Source organism: Taudactylus pleione, unplaced genomic scaffold, assembly GCF_031769625.1.
Source record: "Taudactylus pleione unplaced genomic scaffold, aTauple2 ptg000016l, whole genome shotgun sequence".
Lineage (NCBI taxonomy): Eukaryota > Metazoa > Chordata > Amphibia > Anura > Myobatrachidae > Taudactylus > Taudactylus pleione.
Genome location: NW_028284418.1, coordinates 22327076 through 22345454, shown reverse-complemented (window position 1 = coordinate 22345454; position 18379 = coordinate 22327076). Strand labels below are relative to the sequence as shown.

Sequence of the window (18379 nt, the reverse complement as noted above, 5' to 3'; positions counted from 1 at the left end):
CACTCAGCGATGAGAGTTTTGGGGTCCATGGTGTCGGCATTCGACATGGTGGAGTTTGCCCAGTTCCATTCCAGGCCCCTGCAGGGGCTGATTCTTTCAGAATGGAACGGATTGCCACACAGGATCCGCTCTCAGATGCTGGTGTTGTCCTCGGAGGTGCGTCTGTCCCTAGCCTGGTGGCTGCAGACAGCGCATCTCCTGGAGGGGCGCCCCTTTTGGATCCCGGAATGGGTTCTGCTCACGACAGATGCCAGTCTCCGGGGTTGGGGGGCGGTGACAGGCTCCTTGTCACTTCAGGGTCGTTGGTCGGCGGAGGAAGCGATTCTTCCCATCAACATCCTGGAACTGCGGGCAGTATACAGAGCCCTGCAGTCGTCCGGCACCGCTCTTCACGGAAGGGCCGTTCAGGTGCAGTCAGACAACGCCACCACGGTGGCGTACATCAATCACCAGGGAGGGACTCGCAGTCGAGCTGCGATGTCGGAGGTGTCCCGCGTCCTGGCTTGGGCGGAGCGCTATCTTCCAGCTCTCTCGGCAGTTTTCATCCCAGGAGTCCTCAATTGGGAGGCAGACTTCCTCAGCCGTTACGATGTGCATCCCGGGGAATGGTCGCTTCATCCAGAGGTATTCCAACTACTCGTGGACAAGTGGGGGCTGCCAGAGCTGGACCTGATGGCGTCCCGTTACAATCACAAGCTGCCTGTGTACGGGTCAAGGACAAGGGATGCAGGCGCAAGTCTGATAGACGCGCTGTCGGTGAAATGGCTGTTTCAACTGGCTTACTTGTTCCCTCCGATATCTCTGCTGCCTCGGGTCCTGCGCAAGTTCAAACAGGACGGAGGCACACTGATCCTGGTGGCCCCAGCGTGGCCCAGAAGGCCGTGGTACTCCGATCTGCGGAGCCTGTCCATCGACGCTCCGTACCTCCTACCTCAACGGCGGGACCTGTTGTCTCAGGGGCCCTGTCTTCACCCGGATCTGGGTCGACTATCTTTGACGGCGTGGCTCTTGAGACAGCCGTCCTGAGGTCTCGGGGCTTTTCTAGCTCCGTTATTACCACCATGCTGAGGGCGCGCAAGCCTACTTCCGCGAGGATCTATCACAGAGTGTGGCACACTTACTTTCAGTGGTGCGAGGCCAGAAACTATGATCCCCAGGTGTTCCGAGTTTCGCGTATTCTGGCTTTCCTTCAGTCCGGTTTGGACTTAGGATTACGTCTTTCTTCACTGAAGGTACACGTGTCTGGTCTGTCGGTGTGGTTCCAGCGCAGGATCGCTGCTATGCCGGACGTACACACCTTTTTCCAGGGTGTTTTGAGAATCCAGCCTCCCTTTGTGCCACCTGTGGCCCCGTGGGATTTGGCGGTGGTTCTTAGGGCCTTACAGGGTCCTCCTTTTGAGCCCTTGGAGTCAGTGGAGCTCAAGTGGCTAACTTTTAAAACTGTTTTCCTCTTGGCAATTGCTTCTGCCAGGAGGGTTTCAGATTTGGGGGCGCTTTCTTGTCGTCCCCCTTTTCTGATTTTTCATCAGGACAGAGCGGTGCTTCGCACTCGTCCTGATTTCCTGCCTAAGGTGGTTTCCAGGTTCCACATTAATCAGGAAATTGTTGTACCAGCCTTTCAGTCACCTGATCTTTCGGCTGGGGAGACTTCCTTAGACGTTGTAAGGGCACTCCAGGTTTATGTGGACCGGACTAGTTCTGTGAGGAAGTCGGATTCTTTGTTTATCCTCTTTGGTTTTCACAAGAGGGGTTGGCCTGCCAACAAACAGACTCTAGCCCGTTGGCTTCGTTCTGTTATTATTGAGGCTTATATGCAGGAGGGTTTAGCTGTTCCAGCCTCTGTTAAGGCTCATTCCACTCGGTCCGTGGGCCCTTCTTGGGCTGCTAGCCGTGGCGCCTCTGCTGTTCAGCTCTGTAAGGCGGCCACCTGGTCTTCCATTCAGACCTTTTTGAGGTTCTATGCGTTTGACACCTTTGCCTCTCAGGATGCATCCTTTGGGCGCCGGGTTCTCCTATCAGCACAGGAGCGTCCCCGCCCTTAGTTGGACTGCTTTGGGACATCCCCAAGGTCACCCTGTGGACCCCTATGGACCCTGAAGTAGAAAACAAGAGATATGGTAAGAACTTACCTTTGTTATCTCTGTTTCTACGAAGTCCATAGGGTCCACAGGGCACCCGCCCTGACGCACCTGGCTTCATATGGGCTCTGTGACTGGTCACCGGTTTTCCGTCTCCCATTTCTGTGAGTATGGTTCTTGTGTGTTCCAGTCTTCCTTCTCTCTGTTTCGTCTCCTCCTCCGGCCTGGGCTGCTTACCAACTGAGGTGCCTGTGGCTCGGGGGCGGGGTATAGGGGAGGTTGGACCCAAGTGCATCCTGGGAGCAGCTAAAAGCTTTAACTCCGTGGTGCCCGAGGATCCAGGATCCAGCTATACCCCCAAGGTCACCCTGTGGACCCTATGGACTTCGTAGAAACAGAGATAACAAAGGTAAGTTCTTACCATATCTCTTGTTTTTGCATGGATGTGGCCCTGTGGCCAAGTTGCAGCCTTGAAGGCTGGAAATGCTTGGCAGAGATGTAGCCTTGTGGCCAAGTTGCAGCCTTGTGGGTTGGAGATGCTTGGCAGGAATGTGGCCTTGCGGCCAAGTTGCAGCCTTGAAGGCTGGGGATACTTGGCAGGGATGTGGCCAAGTTGCAGCCTTGATGGCTGGAGATACTTGGCAGGGATGTGGCCGTTGCAGCCTTGAGGGCAGGAGATACTTGGCAGGGATATCTGGAGACGCAGAGCAGCAGAGGTAGCGGGGGTCTTATGGCTGACAGTACTCGGACACAGCAGGTTGGCTGATGCTGCCGGGATGTAGTACGGCAGCTGAGATGACTGGAGATACAGTGCAGCGGAGATATCTGTGGTCTTTAGGCTGAGTCCACTCAGACACTGCAGAGTCTCCTGAAACAACAACACGGCCAAAACAGGAGATGCTGGAGTAACACAAGGAGTGAAACCGACACTATGGAACTGCAAACACGTGCAAGACACCATCACCGGTATCTAAGCAACGCACAAGCGGGAAAGAAAATGGAGGGGGAACCAATCTGGTTCAGGCAGAGATGATGGAGCAGCCAGATGGGAGGACTTCAGGGATTGGCAGCTTGGCGTCCACATCTGGGGAGGACGTGGAGAGTTAGAGGAAAAAGAAGTGTTTTCTTTCACTAAGTCACTGGTTCCCATATGTTCATGATACACGGCACCTTAGAGAATCAGCATTTTTTCACAGCATCACTAGGCCAACATTTTTTATTCAGTAAAATTGATTAAGTTAAGTAAATTGTGCTCATCTGTCTTCCTTAGATTCGGTTATTGTGGTGGTGTACAGGGTTGCTCTTCTGTCTTTATGATTGGCAGCCACCAGCACTGATTTTGCCTATCACATTGACCATAAACAATTTGGATTTGGTCGTGGACCAGCAACCCATGGCACCCCTGCAAGTGTCTTGTGGCACCCAGTTTGAGAACCACTACACTGATGGCCTGAATCAGAGATTTTTGCAAAGCTGATATTTCCACAGATCGAGCAATCGTTTGCCATTGTGCATGCATGTAAGCCGCACTATGCACGTGCAGCGATTGCAATGCAATTACGCTCGTACAGAGGAAGCCCTTGCAAAGTGAGTGAAAGGTAGTCGCGTTTGGAGGTGCTAATGGGGGAGGCGTGGTTAGAAAAACACAGTTATGTCGGAGCGTTTAAATACCGTTTCATGGGTGTGCATAAATTAACTATTGTGATCTCTTTCACAGCATGAGATCTCTCTGTGTCAGAAGAGCTGCAGTGTTTGAGGCTGGTCAGACTTATATGTAGCGTGACTGCCCGATGTGCGTTGATTTTACCGATGTTTGCGCTGATGCGCAACGTCAGACAGATATGAGAAGACAGCAGTGGGCGTCCCTATACTTGGTTATGCTTTGGAAGGCATTAGCATATTTTAGCAACTGTGATCTGTGAGAGAATGCAGTTGCAATTGCAAAATCGGAATCAGGCCCCGAATGCTTGTCTTCTTTATGGTGGAATCTAACAGAATGTCTGTGTGCCATTATATGCTCATAGAGATAGGGATATTTCACTTCTTCCCATCGATTAATCTGGGTGTGGTATTTATTGGAAATGCTCTCAGTTTGAGAACTGCATATTAAATAATGTTCTCTCCTTTATCATGCCAGCCTCCTGCTCCATTCCAGTGCTTTCACTGATCTAGAGTGTTGACATAGCAGGGGTAGCAGTTGCAAGTCTAATAAAAGGTAGTTTAACATGTTCATTATCCAATCAAACGATACTCCCGATGAAAACAGGATGTGGAGGAAAAAAATAAAACGTTGTTGCTTACTGGTCCTCTCCCTTTGCTTTCACTGAGTCAGTGATATGGAGGCGTGTCCCATATATAACTGTCATAGTTGCGCCAAACAGCACTCGCATGCAACTCGCCATGCACTGAACGTCGTTTTCACTCGATTATGCGCCTCAGTCAAACAAATTAAAAAATTGGATGTATCAAAACTGCTTAACGAGTCTGCACTGATTAATTTGATATACACAACTTGTACATGTAATCTGTAGAAGTGCTACGATGCAGTGGACGCAGCTTTTTTTTTTCATGCCTAGAAGCTGCTTCATCTGCGGCTTTGTACATATTTAAAACGAATTCCTGTGCGGCTAAAGTCACAGACCTGCGTCTCTTGCAGAGATTGAGTGGTGTTTTACTGCGTCCGCAGTCAGGGCCGACCCAAGCCTAATTTTTTATAATCATCTGTATTATAGTCAGGTCAGTATTGAGGGCATAATGGGACCTGTAGTACCCCTGTCCTGCCTGTCAGACCTGTTCCCCTCCATACAGCTCAATTAATACCTTATGACCTGTGCAATAGGTACTTTGTCTCTCTTTTCTCAGGTAGTAAGAGCTGTGCACTGCAAGATCCAGGCCATACGCCAGAGGCAGTGCAGTAGACAAGAAGACTAGGTATTGAAAGAGGTGATTTCACATCAGAGAGCAAGTTTAATAGTAGGCAAGGTACTGTGAGGCAGGATGCAGGCAGGACAGGAGAGTTCAAGTATGTGTGTAGCAAGTATAAGAGCCCAGCAGGGCAGGAGATATGTACTTAGCTGGTGTGCATACAAAGATTGCTGGAAGCAGGCTGGTGCACCGAGTGATAGTGGTGTATGGCATTCTTGGCCACCAGGCAAGCAGGGCAGGGGGAGACTGAGCACCCAACACAGCCCCACCTCAGTTACTGTTCCTAGCCCCAGTAGGAACCTTCAACTCTCTGTCCCGACTCCGGCAAGATAGCAGGGAACATGTGTTTCTACTGGGCCGGCGCCCTCTGCTGGCTGGTGCTCTATGCACCAGCGTAGTCGAGTAATGGTTGTGTCGGCCATGTAAGGTGCACATTTTATTATTATTATTATTATTATTATTATTATTATCATCATTTATTTATATGGCGCCACAAGTGTTCCGCAGCGCCTTACAAAGTACAAAAACAAATTGTATACAAGTGACTTACAGAACAATACAATGCAGGACATGGATAATATATATTGCTACATTAGCAACCATATCACCCAGATAAGCAACAGAGCATAAGCAACCAAGTGTTAGGTGCCCTAGTGGTGAGTAAGAAGTAAATGACACTATAGTAAGGAGAAGCACAAGAGGCTAGATGGCCCTGCTCGTGAGAGCTTACATTCTAAAAAGGTGGGGGGAAGACAAACTGGGTTGACACAGATGGGGACGAAGGAGCATGTAGCAAGGAGTTAGAATGATAGCTGGAAGACTTTGATGAAGTAGTGGGTCTTGAGAGCCCGTTTGAAGGATTGCAAACAGGTGGAGAGTCTGATGGGGAGTGGGAGAGAGTTCCAGAGGTGGGGAGCAGTGCGGGCAAAATCTTGGAGGCGGGAGTGGGAGGAAGTAATCAGCTGGCATGAAAGGCGGCGTGCATTAGTTGAGCGAAGAGGGCGGAGAGGAGCGTGAAGGGAGATGAGATCAGAGATGTATATGGGAGAAGATTGGGTGAGGGCTTTGTGAGCGAGCGTGAGAACCTTAAATTGGGTTCTAAAAGGGAAGGGGAGCCAGTGGAGAGCTTGTAGGAGAGGGGAGGCAGATGTAGAGCGCTTGGAGAGGAAGATAAGCCGTGCAGCAGCATTAAGGATAGACTGGAGAGGAGAGAGATGGGATTTGGGGAGGCCAGATAGGAGGCGGTTACAATAGTCCAATCTGGAGATGACCAGTGAGTGTACGAGGGTTTTAGTAGCATCCTGGGTGAGATAGGGTCTGATCTTAGAAATATTTTTGAGATGGAAACGAAAGGTTCTGGATATGTGGTTTGAAGGAGAGGGATGAGTCCAGGATAACTCCAAGACAGCGCACCTTGGGACTAGATGAGATAGTTATTCCATCAATTGATAAAGAAATAGTGGGAAGTGAGGTGATGTGGGAGGGTGGGAAGATGATCAGCTCTGTCTTAGACATATTAAGTTTAAGAAATCGCTGGGACATCCAGGAAGAGACAGCAGAGAGACAGTTGGAGATACGAGTCAGAAGAGAGGGGGAGAGATCAGGGGAGGAAAGGTAGATTTGAGTATCATCAGCATAGAGATGATAATGGAGGTCAAAAGAGCTGATGAGTTCACCTAGAGAGGAAGTATAGAGGGAGAATAGGAGAGGACCAAGAACAGAACCTTGGGGAACACCTACTGTAAGAGGCTGTGGAGGGGAAGAGGAGTCGTGAGAGGAAACTGAAAAAGATCGGTCAGAGAGGTAGGATGACAGCCAGGAGAGGGCAGTTTCACGTAGACCAAGGGAGTGAAGGATATTCAGCAGGAGAGGGTGGTCCACAGTGTCAAAAGCAGCAGAGAGATCAAGGAGAATGAGAAGAGAGTAGTGGCCTTGGGATTTGGCAGCAAGGAGGTAATTGCTGACTTTTGTGAGGGCAGTTTCAGTGGAGTGGAGAGAACGGAAGCCAGACTGAAAAGGGTCAAGGAGGGAGTGGGAGGAAAGAAAAGTGGTAAGGCGGTTGTAGACAATCCGCTCAAGGAGTTTGGAGGCAAAGGGGAGGAGAGAGATATGTCGGTAGTTAGAAAGAAGGTTAGGATCAAGGGTAGGTTTTTTAAGAATGGGGGAGACAAGGGCATGTTTGAATGCAGAAGGAACAGTGCCTGATGAGAGGGAGAGGTTAATGAGGTGGGCAAGATGGGAGCAGGCAGAGAGAGAGGAAGCGAAGGAGGCGGGAGGGGATGGGATCAAGGGGGGAGGTGGAAGGGGGGGAGGACCGTATGAGGGCCATGACTTCCTCTCCAGATACAGGGGAGAAGGATGTTAGAGTTGGTAAAGTTGATGGGGAGGGGTGATTTGGGAAAGGAGGAGGTGGAGAGCTGGGGGACTGGTTGGATATGATGTCCTGACGTATGGAATCAATTTTAGATGTAAAGTAGGTAGCAAAGTCAAGGGCAGTGATCAAGGAGGGGAGACGAGGAGGGGGTGGGCGAAGGAGGGAGTTGAAAGTAGTGAAGAGACGCTGGGGATTAGAGGACTGAGAGGAGATGAGGTTCTTAAAGTATGACTGTTTAGAGAGGGAGAGCGCAGCACTACAGGATGAGAGCATAAATTTGAAATGGAGAAAATCTGCCTTAGAGCTTGATCTTCTCCACTGTCGCTCGGCAGTTGGAGAACACTTTTGCAGGTATCTGGTGCTTTAATGATAAGTTGCTAAGCAACAGCTCAAAGCAGCTCACTAGTGCCGGGCATCTCGCACCACATGGCATCTATAATTTCAGTAATCAAGTAGTAATAAAAACATTCTTCATATTTTTATATAAGCTTTGATAAAGCCTATACTCCCTTTTTCTCTCACTGAAACGATATATACTGTACATCCGCTTGTGTGACATCACTCAGAAAATGAACTTTTGTTCTTTCTGTTTTTGTGTCATCTCTGCAGGGAGGCTACTCTGTGGTTTCTCGGTGGCATCCCTCTAGCTTTTTATGATATCGTGGTCTTTAAAATGCACATAATGTATTATTAAAATGAGTAAAAAAAAAAACTGTAAAGCTACTCACTTTTTGACAGTCTCCCCCAGGAATGATGTCCTTAATGTGGATAAATGGTCCTTCTGTTCTGCTAATGCCTCCAACAAGACTCAGGCCAAGGCTGGTTTCTTTGGGTATGGCCACTGTCTCGATCGAGTCCTCACTTGAAAACAAGCAATTTGTTCATAACATAAAAATGCTGAAAATGGTGGTGTAATAAACTGCTTTATCTGTATTATTTAAGATTAACTCCATCCATAGTATATTTATTTTAAGCCTCATTTACACAAATAAGCAAACTCGGGTGTGTGATGGCTAGAAGTCCTGCTGTTTGGGAGGTACTGCCCCTGGTGCTTTGGTTTATACAGAGGGCCTGATTCTAAATTGGGAGAAAATAAAAAAAACAGACACTTTGCACCATGGCAAAATCATATTGCACTGCAGGTGGGTGATCTAAAATGTGAATAGAATGTTTGCTGCTGTCTTATTTTGTATGGAGAAACAAGATGGCAACATTTATTTAGTAAACGGTCACACTGTAATTCCATGCATATAATTGTTGTGCAACAATACAAACAGGGAGTAAAACAACTCTTTTATTTCTGGTCTTGAAAGTATTATTTAGCAAACCAACAAATGTTCTTAAAAACCAAAATATAGTGTATGTTTTCTCATAAAGTCATTGATCCTCTGAACCAAACACTGCAGGCTGTATTCTGTATAAAAGACACTTCTCGCTATACTCTCTGTTAATGACACTGCTGTACCCTGTATTTAGTGTTCACGGCAGGGCCGGAGAAGGGCAGGGAGCATGGCGTAAGAGGAGGAGTGGTCACTCAAAAAGGAGTCGTGTCCTTAAGACCTGCTCCCTTTTCGTCACTGTCACGGAGATGCTGGGCAGCCCCAAAGTTTTCCCTGCAGACTGAAAAGATGCCATGTGCATGTGCACTCCATCTATTCACCTGGCAGTGACTGTTTCACCGTAACTTTTCCTACTCGTGGGACACTGTGGCCCGCGGGTGGAGATGGCACCTGGCACACCCGGCAGGCTGTTTCAGCAGGGCACCAGCACTCGCAGTCATAAGGGCAGGGCGCAGTATACAGATTGAAAATCTGGCAGCCCAGTGGGAACATTATTATTTACCTCTTTGGTGCAGATAAAGAGTCAGACCTGTCATCAACATATACCTATAAACTGCAGAAGACAAATCCCTCTAGTCTTCTGCAGCGAAGCACCCAATAAAAAAAACTGCTAGTCTTTTCCCCGCCAGTACAAAACACCAGTGGGGAGTCATGGCGGCTGAGGAAGTGGTTTACGGGTACAGAGGATGACGAGCATGACGTCAGTTTTGTGTATTGAAAAAGATAACAGATACTTTGGAATACGTATAGGGATGAAAAGTCCCTACATCTCACCAACTCTGGCTCCTAGAAAGATGAGGGTCCTCTCATTGAAGAGCGTAGCACACCCTTTCAAACTCGGTGCCCCCATAACAGTTAGTGTGATCACCAGACATTAACCCCTAGACTGCAGTGAAATAAAGGCATCTAGGAATGGGGGAAGATTTTCTCTCAACCTGGCTTCCATAAATTCAGGGGCACCCGTAGTTGAAAAAGTGGTGCACCCTCTTTCAAATGCTGCAGGCCCTTAGAAGCTATTGTCTGGTGATCACTAGAGAATATTCCCCTGTGCTAGGGAGAAAATGACATGATGGATGGAGTCTGCCAGACAATGACTGAAACAGTACACAAAATTTTTTTTACATAGATGGGGCGGATACACTGCTCAAATCTATCTTGTGTCAAATAAAAAGTCCCCTAATTAAATGCAGTAGGTTTTCTAATTTAAAAAATGCCAGGACTTGTTAAGCTGCAGAACTATTCCTGCACACTGTAATTGTTTCAATCAAGTCAGTGAAAATTAATGGAAAAAAAAAAAGAGTGAAGATTTTATTTTATGAAAACCTATACATATAATGCTGTTTTATTGCTTTTTTGGAAAGGTGGATTAATGCCGAAGCAAGAACTACAAAGTATTTTTGTGGAATTTGTTAGTAAAAAGGTAACATGCTATATTCCATGTTTAAAGTACTGAGGGGCTGATTCAGACCCGTTCGCAAGCGGGTCAATGTTTACCCAAGGGAATGCCTTCCGTTTGTGGGCGGCCCTACTGACATCACTAGTGATCTCAGTATGTGGACTCAATAGACTCTAATAGAGCAGGAAGTCCACTGGGCTTTGCGTTGGACGAGACCCTACCACAAGGGTCTCGTCGCAAGCCCGATGGTCGCGTTCATCACCTGGCCTCTCACAAAAGCTGTGGGTGGTCACCCACAGCTTAGCGAGCGGCCAGGAGGCAGGCAGGCTCAAAAAAAAAAAAAAAATGCCGCCCTGATTCAGAGCGAGCGCTCTGAAAGAACGTCCTGCTCTGAATCAGGGCCTGAATCCAAAGTACTGAATCCATTGTCCCCCCAATGAATGCCTGGAGAAAACCTTAAAGCACCAAATCTGTGTGAGATCCACTGTCCTGCTCTACCCAACAAAACTTCCTCTGGTGAAAACGGAGTAGGAAAGAACCAAGTCTATGGAACAGTGCTATAGCTTCCCATATGATCAACATCAAGTTACAACCTATTGGCTGTGGAACATTAAACAAATAAGGCAGTGTACTGCTAAATACCACAACTATTGAGTTGTTTCCTCCTGGTTGTATAAAATCTATTCAACACATAGGATAATGCTAACTAACTTAACAATGTATTTGTTTCCTAATAGCTGTCATAGAGTACAGATAATCAAGAGCATTGCGTTTTTCACTGACAAAACTATCCAACACAGGGATACTGCACCCAGATAAGGCACTGCCACAGCGCCAATCATTGTGAGTAATTCTAAAAAATGTTATTGTTACCTTATTTTAATGGAGTTTGCCATGATGACGCTCTTCAGTTAGACCTAAACAACACAAAAACATCTTGTTAATAACAAACACACCAAAAAAAACATAAGAGCAACTCTTGACTACAAATTAAAATGTTTTGCTTCACTTTAATCATTAGAAATGAAAGAAAAATAATAATTAAAGGCACAGGACCAAATGTAATAATCTGTGAGCTGCAGCAAATGCCAACATTTCAGCAGTTTAGCTGCAATATTTAAAATGGCAACGTTTTTAAAAACAAAAAAATAATGTTTTGGCCTTAAAAAAAAGTGCCGCTTTAAATCATAATGTTTAGTTGTGACTGCCACTTGGGAAGTGACAGGCAGATTCCCTACATATACTAACCAATTAGCTTTCTAGAACAGAACTACCAATGTTTTAATGTACTTTTGGTAAGTGAGTTTACTCTACAACTGCCTCCAAAGACGCTAAAATTAATACCATCTGTTTGTTTACAACTACAGTATTTTACATTTCAGTCGCAAATCAGCCATGTTAAGTAAGAACGTTGTATTAGCAGTTAGCCACTCTCTATGTCTTGCATTCCAAACCCTACATGATAAATAAACTGATTAACTATAACACCATTTATGCAGGGTATCACATTCTGTTAGCTTTGGCCCTCATTCAGACCCGGACGCAAGTGGACGTTCGTACGTTCGGCGTACGTACAGAAATATGTTAATTTAAGCGCTCGCTCGTAATTTCGAACGCAGCTAAACTTCCTCCCCAAACTCTACCGACCCCTCCTCTAACTAACGAGCGTGCCAAATAGCGAGCGTACATCCCCAATGTGGCTTGCAGGGAACACACGCACAAGTCCAACCCGGAAGTGGGCCTGTCAGATTCCGATTACCTGCTCGTTTATTCTGCCTACCTCCCTCAATCGTATCATGGCAATCAATATATCAATTATCTTAATTGCTCGTCAATTTTAGTTTTTGGGTTTTTTTTTTAAATGCAATAAACTTTACTCTTGTCCGTGTTTGTGTTTACCCGCAGAATACGTACGGCTTAAACATTCGCTTTTATTTGTCAAAATACATGTTTGAGGCAATTATCCATTTGTTTTCTTTGTTTTTACCCACGCATATTTTACTGGGTTCATTTCTTTATTTAAATTAGCTTACGCATGTCACTGCATCAAGCCTATCATAACTCTCAATAGATTTGTGGCCCTGTCGAACACATGACTCATACACTAACCAATAGAATTTGTCCTGTTAATTACCCAAATACATTAGCCAATCAAATTTTTTTTCTGGTCTTTATTAAAATTGTTTTATTAAAAATACACCATTGCCATCATGAGAGCCTCGGCATTCACCAGGCGCGAGCTGATGGTCTTAACCGAGGTGATGGACAGGCGGATCACCAGCCAGCCTCCCCCCATCACCAATAGGGAAAAGCGTTCCGCATATGCGGAGGTACGTGGCCGCCTGCGTTCCTTCGGCTCACGCCGCCAGATCGGCCAGCTGGAGCGCAGGTGGTCCGACCTGCAACAGCGGACGCCCCGCTTGCTGGCATGCTTTCGCATGCAGATAGCGGAAAGTAAGTTTTTTTGTCTGTGGTTTTCATGTTTATCTTTGTGGCCCTAACTGCATTTGCATGTTTTCATGTATGGTCTATTTATTATTTGTACTCATATCTGCATGTGCATGTTTTCATGTATGGCCTATTTATTATTTGTACTCATATCTCCATGTGCATGTTTTCATGTATGGCCTATTTATTATTTGTACTCATATCTGCATGTGCATGTTTTCATGTATGGCCTATTTATTATTTGTACTCATATCTGCATGGGCATGTTTAAATTTTTTGGGGTTTAACAATTAGCGTTTAACAAGGTGATGTTCTAAACTAACCTCAATTTGTTTTCCATCATTTAGGGGCAGAGCGAAGACTACGGCGTCATCGCCGTCAAAGACGGCGCTCTCGGCCCCTCTCCCCAACCCCCAGCCAAACATCCTCACCCCAAAATACCCTAAATTCCCCGTCCTCCCCAGCCTGCACAGACCCTGTGGCACATCAGTCTGTGCTACTTCCCCTCCATCCCAATTCCCCCTCCCCTCCAACCACCCCTCTCGTGACTACCCCCTCCCCTGAATCCGTAATCACCCCTCCCACCTCGTTGGGGAATGTTGCCACCTCCGAGGAGGACGAGGGAGTTGGTTCTGGGCCAGGCGTTATTTTGAACGGTATGTTTCCCTTTTATGTGTTTTAAAATGTTTGGATCTAATCCTGTGTCTGTGCCTTTTACTTTTTTTGGTTTGTCACAAGTTTGGGTATATCTCTGTTTGTCTTTACCTTTTACTGCTGATTTCCCCATACACATATCCCACATGGCAAAACTGTTTTTTTTTGTGTGCAATTTTTTGGGTGTCCATTTTTGTGTCCTTTGTTTTTTGGGTTAAATGTGCTTTTGGTCACAATATTGTAATTATTGGATAGCTTTGTTTTGCTTATTTTTTCTGGGGGTTTCATTAATTATGTATTAAGCCCCACACTTTTCTAACCTACAGAGGACCAGAGGCGTTTGGCGGACCTAGTCGGGTGCGTCCAAGTGATGCGGGGCCACGTGATCGGCCTGCTGGTGGTCCTTGACCGTATGGCTGGGATCCTGCGTCCATAATTTATTATTTTCTAAAAAAAATCTTTTTCATAATAAAAATTTAAAAGTTAGAGTTCAGTCTCATTCCTTGTCTCCAAATCTTAGATTGTTTACACTGACATAAGTAGACTCTTCCAGCAAGTATTTGCAATTAATGTCACTAAGATTGTGTGTTGTAGATTTTTAGAAAACAGGCACATGAAACAGCTAACAGTAACAATCTGCTTGGGTTTTTTTTGTGTGTTACAATTTTTATATTAGTACATTTTACATGTTCCAATTTGGGGGGCAACCTGCTTAGCCCGAGATTCCAAAGCCTACTGATTGTACATAATACCTTTTGGTGTTGGTTTTGACCCAGAAAGCATATTTAATTTTTGATCAAATTGCGACATTACAGGATTAACCCTTAAGCAATTTTAACGTGGGTGAACCTGGTTACACTTGCTTGCAATGTTCAAGAAAATTTGGAAAAATTACACTCTCAAAAAATGTATTCAAAACATAACTAAAAAACCAAAGTGTTGGCTCACAAACAATACACACAGTGATAATAAAAAATACAACCCATCAAACACCATATGAAAAAAGTAAAGAAAAATCAAGAACTGGTTGACGAATGAGCATGCCAACATGATTCCACAAATGTTGCGTTGCAATATTGGGTCCAGAATATATATCCAATGTGTCCCCATGAAGGTTTGTTTTGGGTAGCAGGAAGTAGTCATCGTTTCAGTCCCAAAGATTATGAAATCAAACAGAAGATGGGAAAAAATAAACAAATTAATTAGATGGTCTACAAAAATCCTTACCACATTGTGTCAAAGAACTTCTTTTGTGCAAAAAATTACCTAAAATATCTGGCCACCACATCATCGCGTATGGCCCCCCCACATACTGACCTCCGACCAACCTCGGGGGGGCCATCCTCAGGCAAGGCATCCTCTGGCTGCATTGGGACACCACTCCTTATGGTGATGTGGTCCTCTGAGGGATATTTCACAACAATTTTCGAAACCATATCCGGCAAATACATGAGCTCGCCACCAGAGCGGTGGAGGCATCTGAATCGGCCTTTTAAAAGGCCGATACAGCGCTCCACCACTTGCCTGGTGGCTGTAAGTGCGGAATTAAAATTACTTTGTGGCCATGGTGTGGGAGCCAAATAAGAAGTGAGCAGCCAGGGCGTGCAAGGGTAGCCACTGTCTCCTGTGAAAAAGAAGTGACAACATCAGGATCACTGTGTATCAAGCTTAACATTGTTATGTACTAAAGGTCTCCACTTACCCAGAAGCCACACATCACCAGCTTGTAGGTTGTTTAATTTGTGCCATATCCCTGATTGCCGGATGACGAATGAGTCATGTGCACTTCCGGGTAATTTTGCATTCAGGGACAGGATCTGGAGGGAGGCATCACATACCACCATTACATTCAGGGAGTGATAGTGTTTGCTGTTGCGAAATATGGCCTCCAGCCGTGCTGGAGGCTGAAGTGGTATGTGAGTACCATCCACAACCCCTATGATGTGTGGGAAGCCAGCTATTTGGTAAAAATTTGCCTTGGCCACACTAAGGGCACCCATATCCAAAGGCATTTGAATAAAATGATGGAGGTGCTTGAAAAGGGCCTCCATCACTGCCCTCAGGATCCGGGAAAAGGAGGATTGGGAGATTCCCGCCACTATTCCCACTGTTGTTTGAAACGATCCTGAGGCACAGAAATGTAACACCGCCATAAATTGCGTAAGTGGTGGTATTGCTGTAGGACTGTCAATTTGCCGCTCAAGATTACTCTCTATTAATGAGAGAGTGTCTATGATGATTTGGGGCGGAAGACGGTAGCGTCTTAACACCTCATCATCGGGCATTCCAAAAAGGGTGACACGTGTTCGATATATCTGGGGCCTTGCACACCTACAATGCCTACGCCTGGGACGAGATTGAGGTTAGTCGGCTTCCGGGAGCATGGCCAGAACAATCCGACCAAGATCAACCTGAAATGGCAAGAATTGAATGTAAGGTTTTTTTGCCCAATAAAATTTTAAAAATTACTTAGCTTGACGATACAATCCAATGATGCTTACATGCCGGGGTATTGTCATGATTTTCTCAACCTCAAAATAAAAACAAACAAACAATGCAACAATTTAGGGTGGCCATTTAGGAATCTAAATTGGGTGCAAGACAACACATAAAAGGGGATAAACACACATTTGGGCAAAGAGCAAAACGACAGTGCGCAGACTACCACAATTTGGGCCCCAAATTATAAAAAAATTTGCTAACGGGAAATCACAACCAATTTCAAGACAAAAAATAAGCAGATAAAAATGCGCTAATTAGTTCGCAAATACAAGACAAAAAATAAGCAGATAAAAATGCGCTAATTAGTTCGCAAATACAAGACAAAAAATAAGCAGATAAAAATGCGCTAATTAGTTCGCAAATACAAGACAAAAAATAAGCAGATAAAAATGCGCTAATTAGTTCGCAAATACAAGGCAAAAAATAAGCAGATAAAAATGCGCTAATTAGTTCGCAAATACAAGACAAAAAATAAGCAGATAAAAATGCGCTAATTAGTTCGCAAATACAAGACAAAAAATAAGCAGATAAAAATGCGCTAATTAGTTCATACATTTAGGAATCACAAAACCAAAGGTTAAAAGTGTAAGGTCAAACAAAGTTGCGTTAAACAAAACATGAACATTTAATAAACAAGTGAAAAAAAAAAAAAACTTACCAATAGAGGATATATAAGTCACCGGATAAAAAGGTCGTTGGGGCAGAGCCAAAAGAAACCTACCAAAGGAGAATTTGTTAAAATTTAACGCCCCAAATTTTTAAAAAAGAAGGAGACACAAAGTGAACAAAAGTAAGACGGCCAAAAACTTACCAAAAAATGACACGACAAATAAAACAACCACACCAAAAAAAGCGAACGGAAATAAAAACTCCAAAAAGACAAACCAAAAACAACTCCAAACAACGCCAAATACAAATCCCGCCAACAATCCACTCCGACCAACGTAACCTCCAACAACCAACACCCGCCACCTCGACTCGAGACACCCCAAGCCATAAATAGTGTTTATTTTCCCGCACAAATTAAGGAGGGATCATAGGAACGCACAATCAATGATGCGGACGAAAAATAAGGACGCATGTATAAATACGTCACGACCCAAAAAAAAACGTTCTGGTGTATTTCTTGTTTGGAGGTAAGAAATGGCTACAGACCAGGGAAACAATGGCCAAGAGTCTGCCGGTAAGTTTTTCATGCATTTCCAAACAAGGATTATTTTGAAACATAATATAGTGAAAGTTTGCAAGCTTAAATTTCTCAACGTTTAAACAAATAGGTGAGGAGGATGACATGGAAGAGGCTGCTGGGCCCAGTATTCCGGCCAAAGCAGGGAAAAAGAAAAGGCAGCCACAATTCACAAGAAAGGATATGGAGGTTTTGGTTCAGAAGTGTGTGGACATCCTTCCACAGGCAGACAGGAATATGGGTGCAAGCCAGAAGTGGAGAATGTGGGAGGAGATAGCCAGTGCTGTCAATAGGGTGGGTGATTATGTCCGTCTAGCCCGGGATGTCAAACGGCGGTAAGTAAAAACTTGACCCCCCTAAAACAAAAACAAAAAAAACAACCGGAATAATGGTTACTTTTTCACCCACAGATGGCAAGACTTCAAATATCGCCTGAAACAAAAAATGGCGGACAGGGCTAGGCATGCAAGGGGGACAGGTGGGGGTCCCACCCCTGTGTCATTGGAGTTGAATGATTTGGAAGAGCTGGTACAGGGGTGTGTGCAGGCTGTGGAGTTGTTTGGCGTGTCGAACATGGATATGGACATGCCAGACTTTGCGGCTCCTCAAGTTGTCACAGGTAAATATTGTGATGTAACCAACTCTGAAATGTTATTGTGCAAATATGTAGATTCTAATGTGACTCTTTTCTCATTTTTCACACAGAGACACAGGCGGATGAGTCTGCTCCAGAGGGGAGCCTTGGCCGCAGAATTTCTGCTGGCTCTGCAGGGGAGGAACCAGTACATCCGGCTGAGGACCCTGCAGAAGCCAGTCCAGGGCAATCCCCCTCGCAGGCAGTGGCACTCCTCACAGAACTCAATTTTAAATCGGATTTCCATACGGAGATTCTGCAGAGGATGGACGCCAGTCTGCTACGGGTGGCTGAGGCCCTGGAGCAAAATGCTGCGGCCAACGTGACCATTGGTCAGGCCCTGGCGGAAAATACCAGGGCCAACATCCGCATCGCCAATGCCCTGGAGCAGCTCGTTCGCCAGCACATGGTGGAGCCGACCTCCCTTCCTGCCGGAACATCAGGATCCTCCACCTCTGGCACAACATCAGCCAATCCTCCAAATGTGCCTAGCCCTGTGCCTAGTCCAGAGGCCACAACATCTGCCTCTGGACAGGCCAGCCCGATGACATCCCGACCCGATCTGGCGCCCAAACTCCCCCAGCCAAACGGGGGAAAAAACGATGACAGCACTGGCTACTTTTCCCACACTCCTTCTGTGCTTGCCCCATATTCCTTTCTGGCCAAAACTTCCCTCTCCTTTCTTGTGAATTGTTTTTACATTTTTGATTTGTTTCCATACCTTTTATGTTTGGCAAAATTATAATTTTTTTGGGAATAACACTGGCAAAAAAGTTTGGGCCAAAAATGGGCCAGAAAATGTTTTTATTTTCTAATAAATTTTGAAAAAATTATCGTCATTG

General features: G+C 45.5%; 1 protein-coding gene across 2 annotated transcripts in view; it reads right to left on the bottom strand.

The window, feature by feature from the left end:
* STXBP4 (syntaxin binding protein 4) overlaps window positions 1-18379 on the bottom strand; it is a 275156-nt gene that overhangs the window by 247957 nt on the left and 8820 nt on the right. For both annotated transcript variants that reach the window (XM_088475045.1, XM_088475035.1), the window contains exons 2-3: window positions 10987-11030; window positions 8106-8238 (exon numbers count right to left, since the gene is read on the bottom strand). In XM_088475045.1, coding sequence (XP_088331171.1) covers window positions 8106-8238; window positions 10987-11009 — 156 coding nt within the window. In that variant the 5' untranslated portion in view covers window positions 11010-11030. The remainder of the gene's footprint in view (window positions 1-8105; window positions 8239-10986; window positions 11031-18379) is intronic.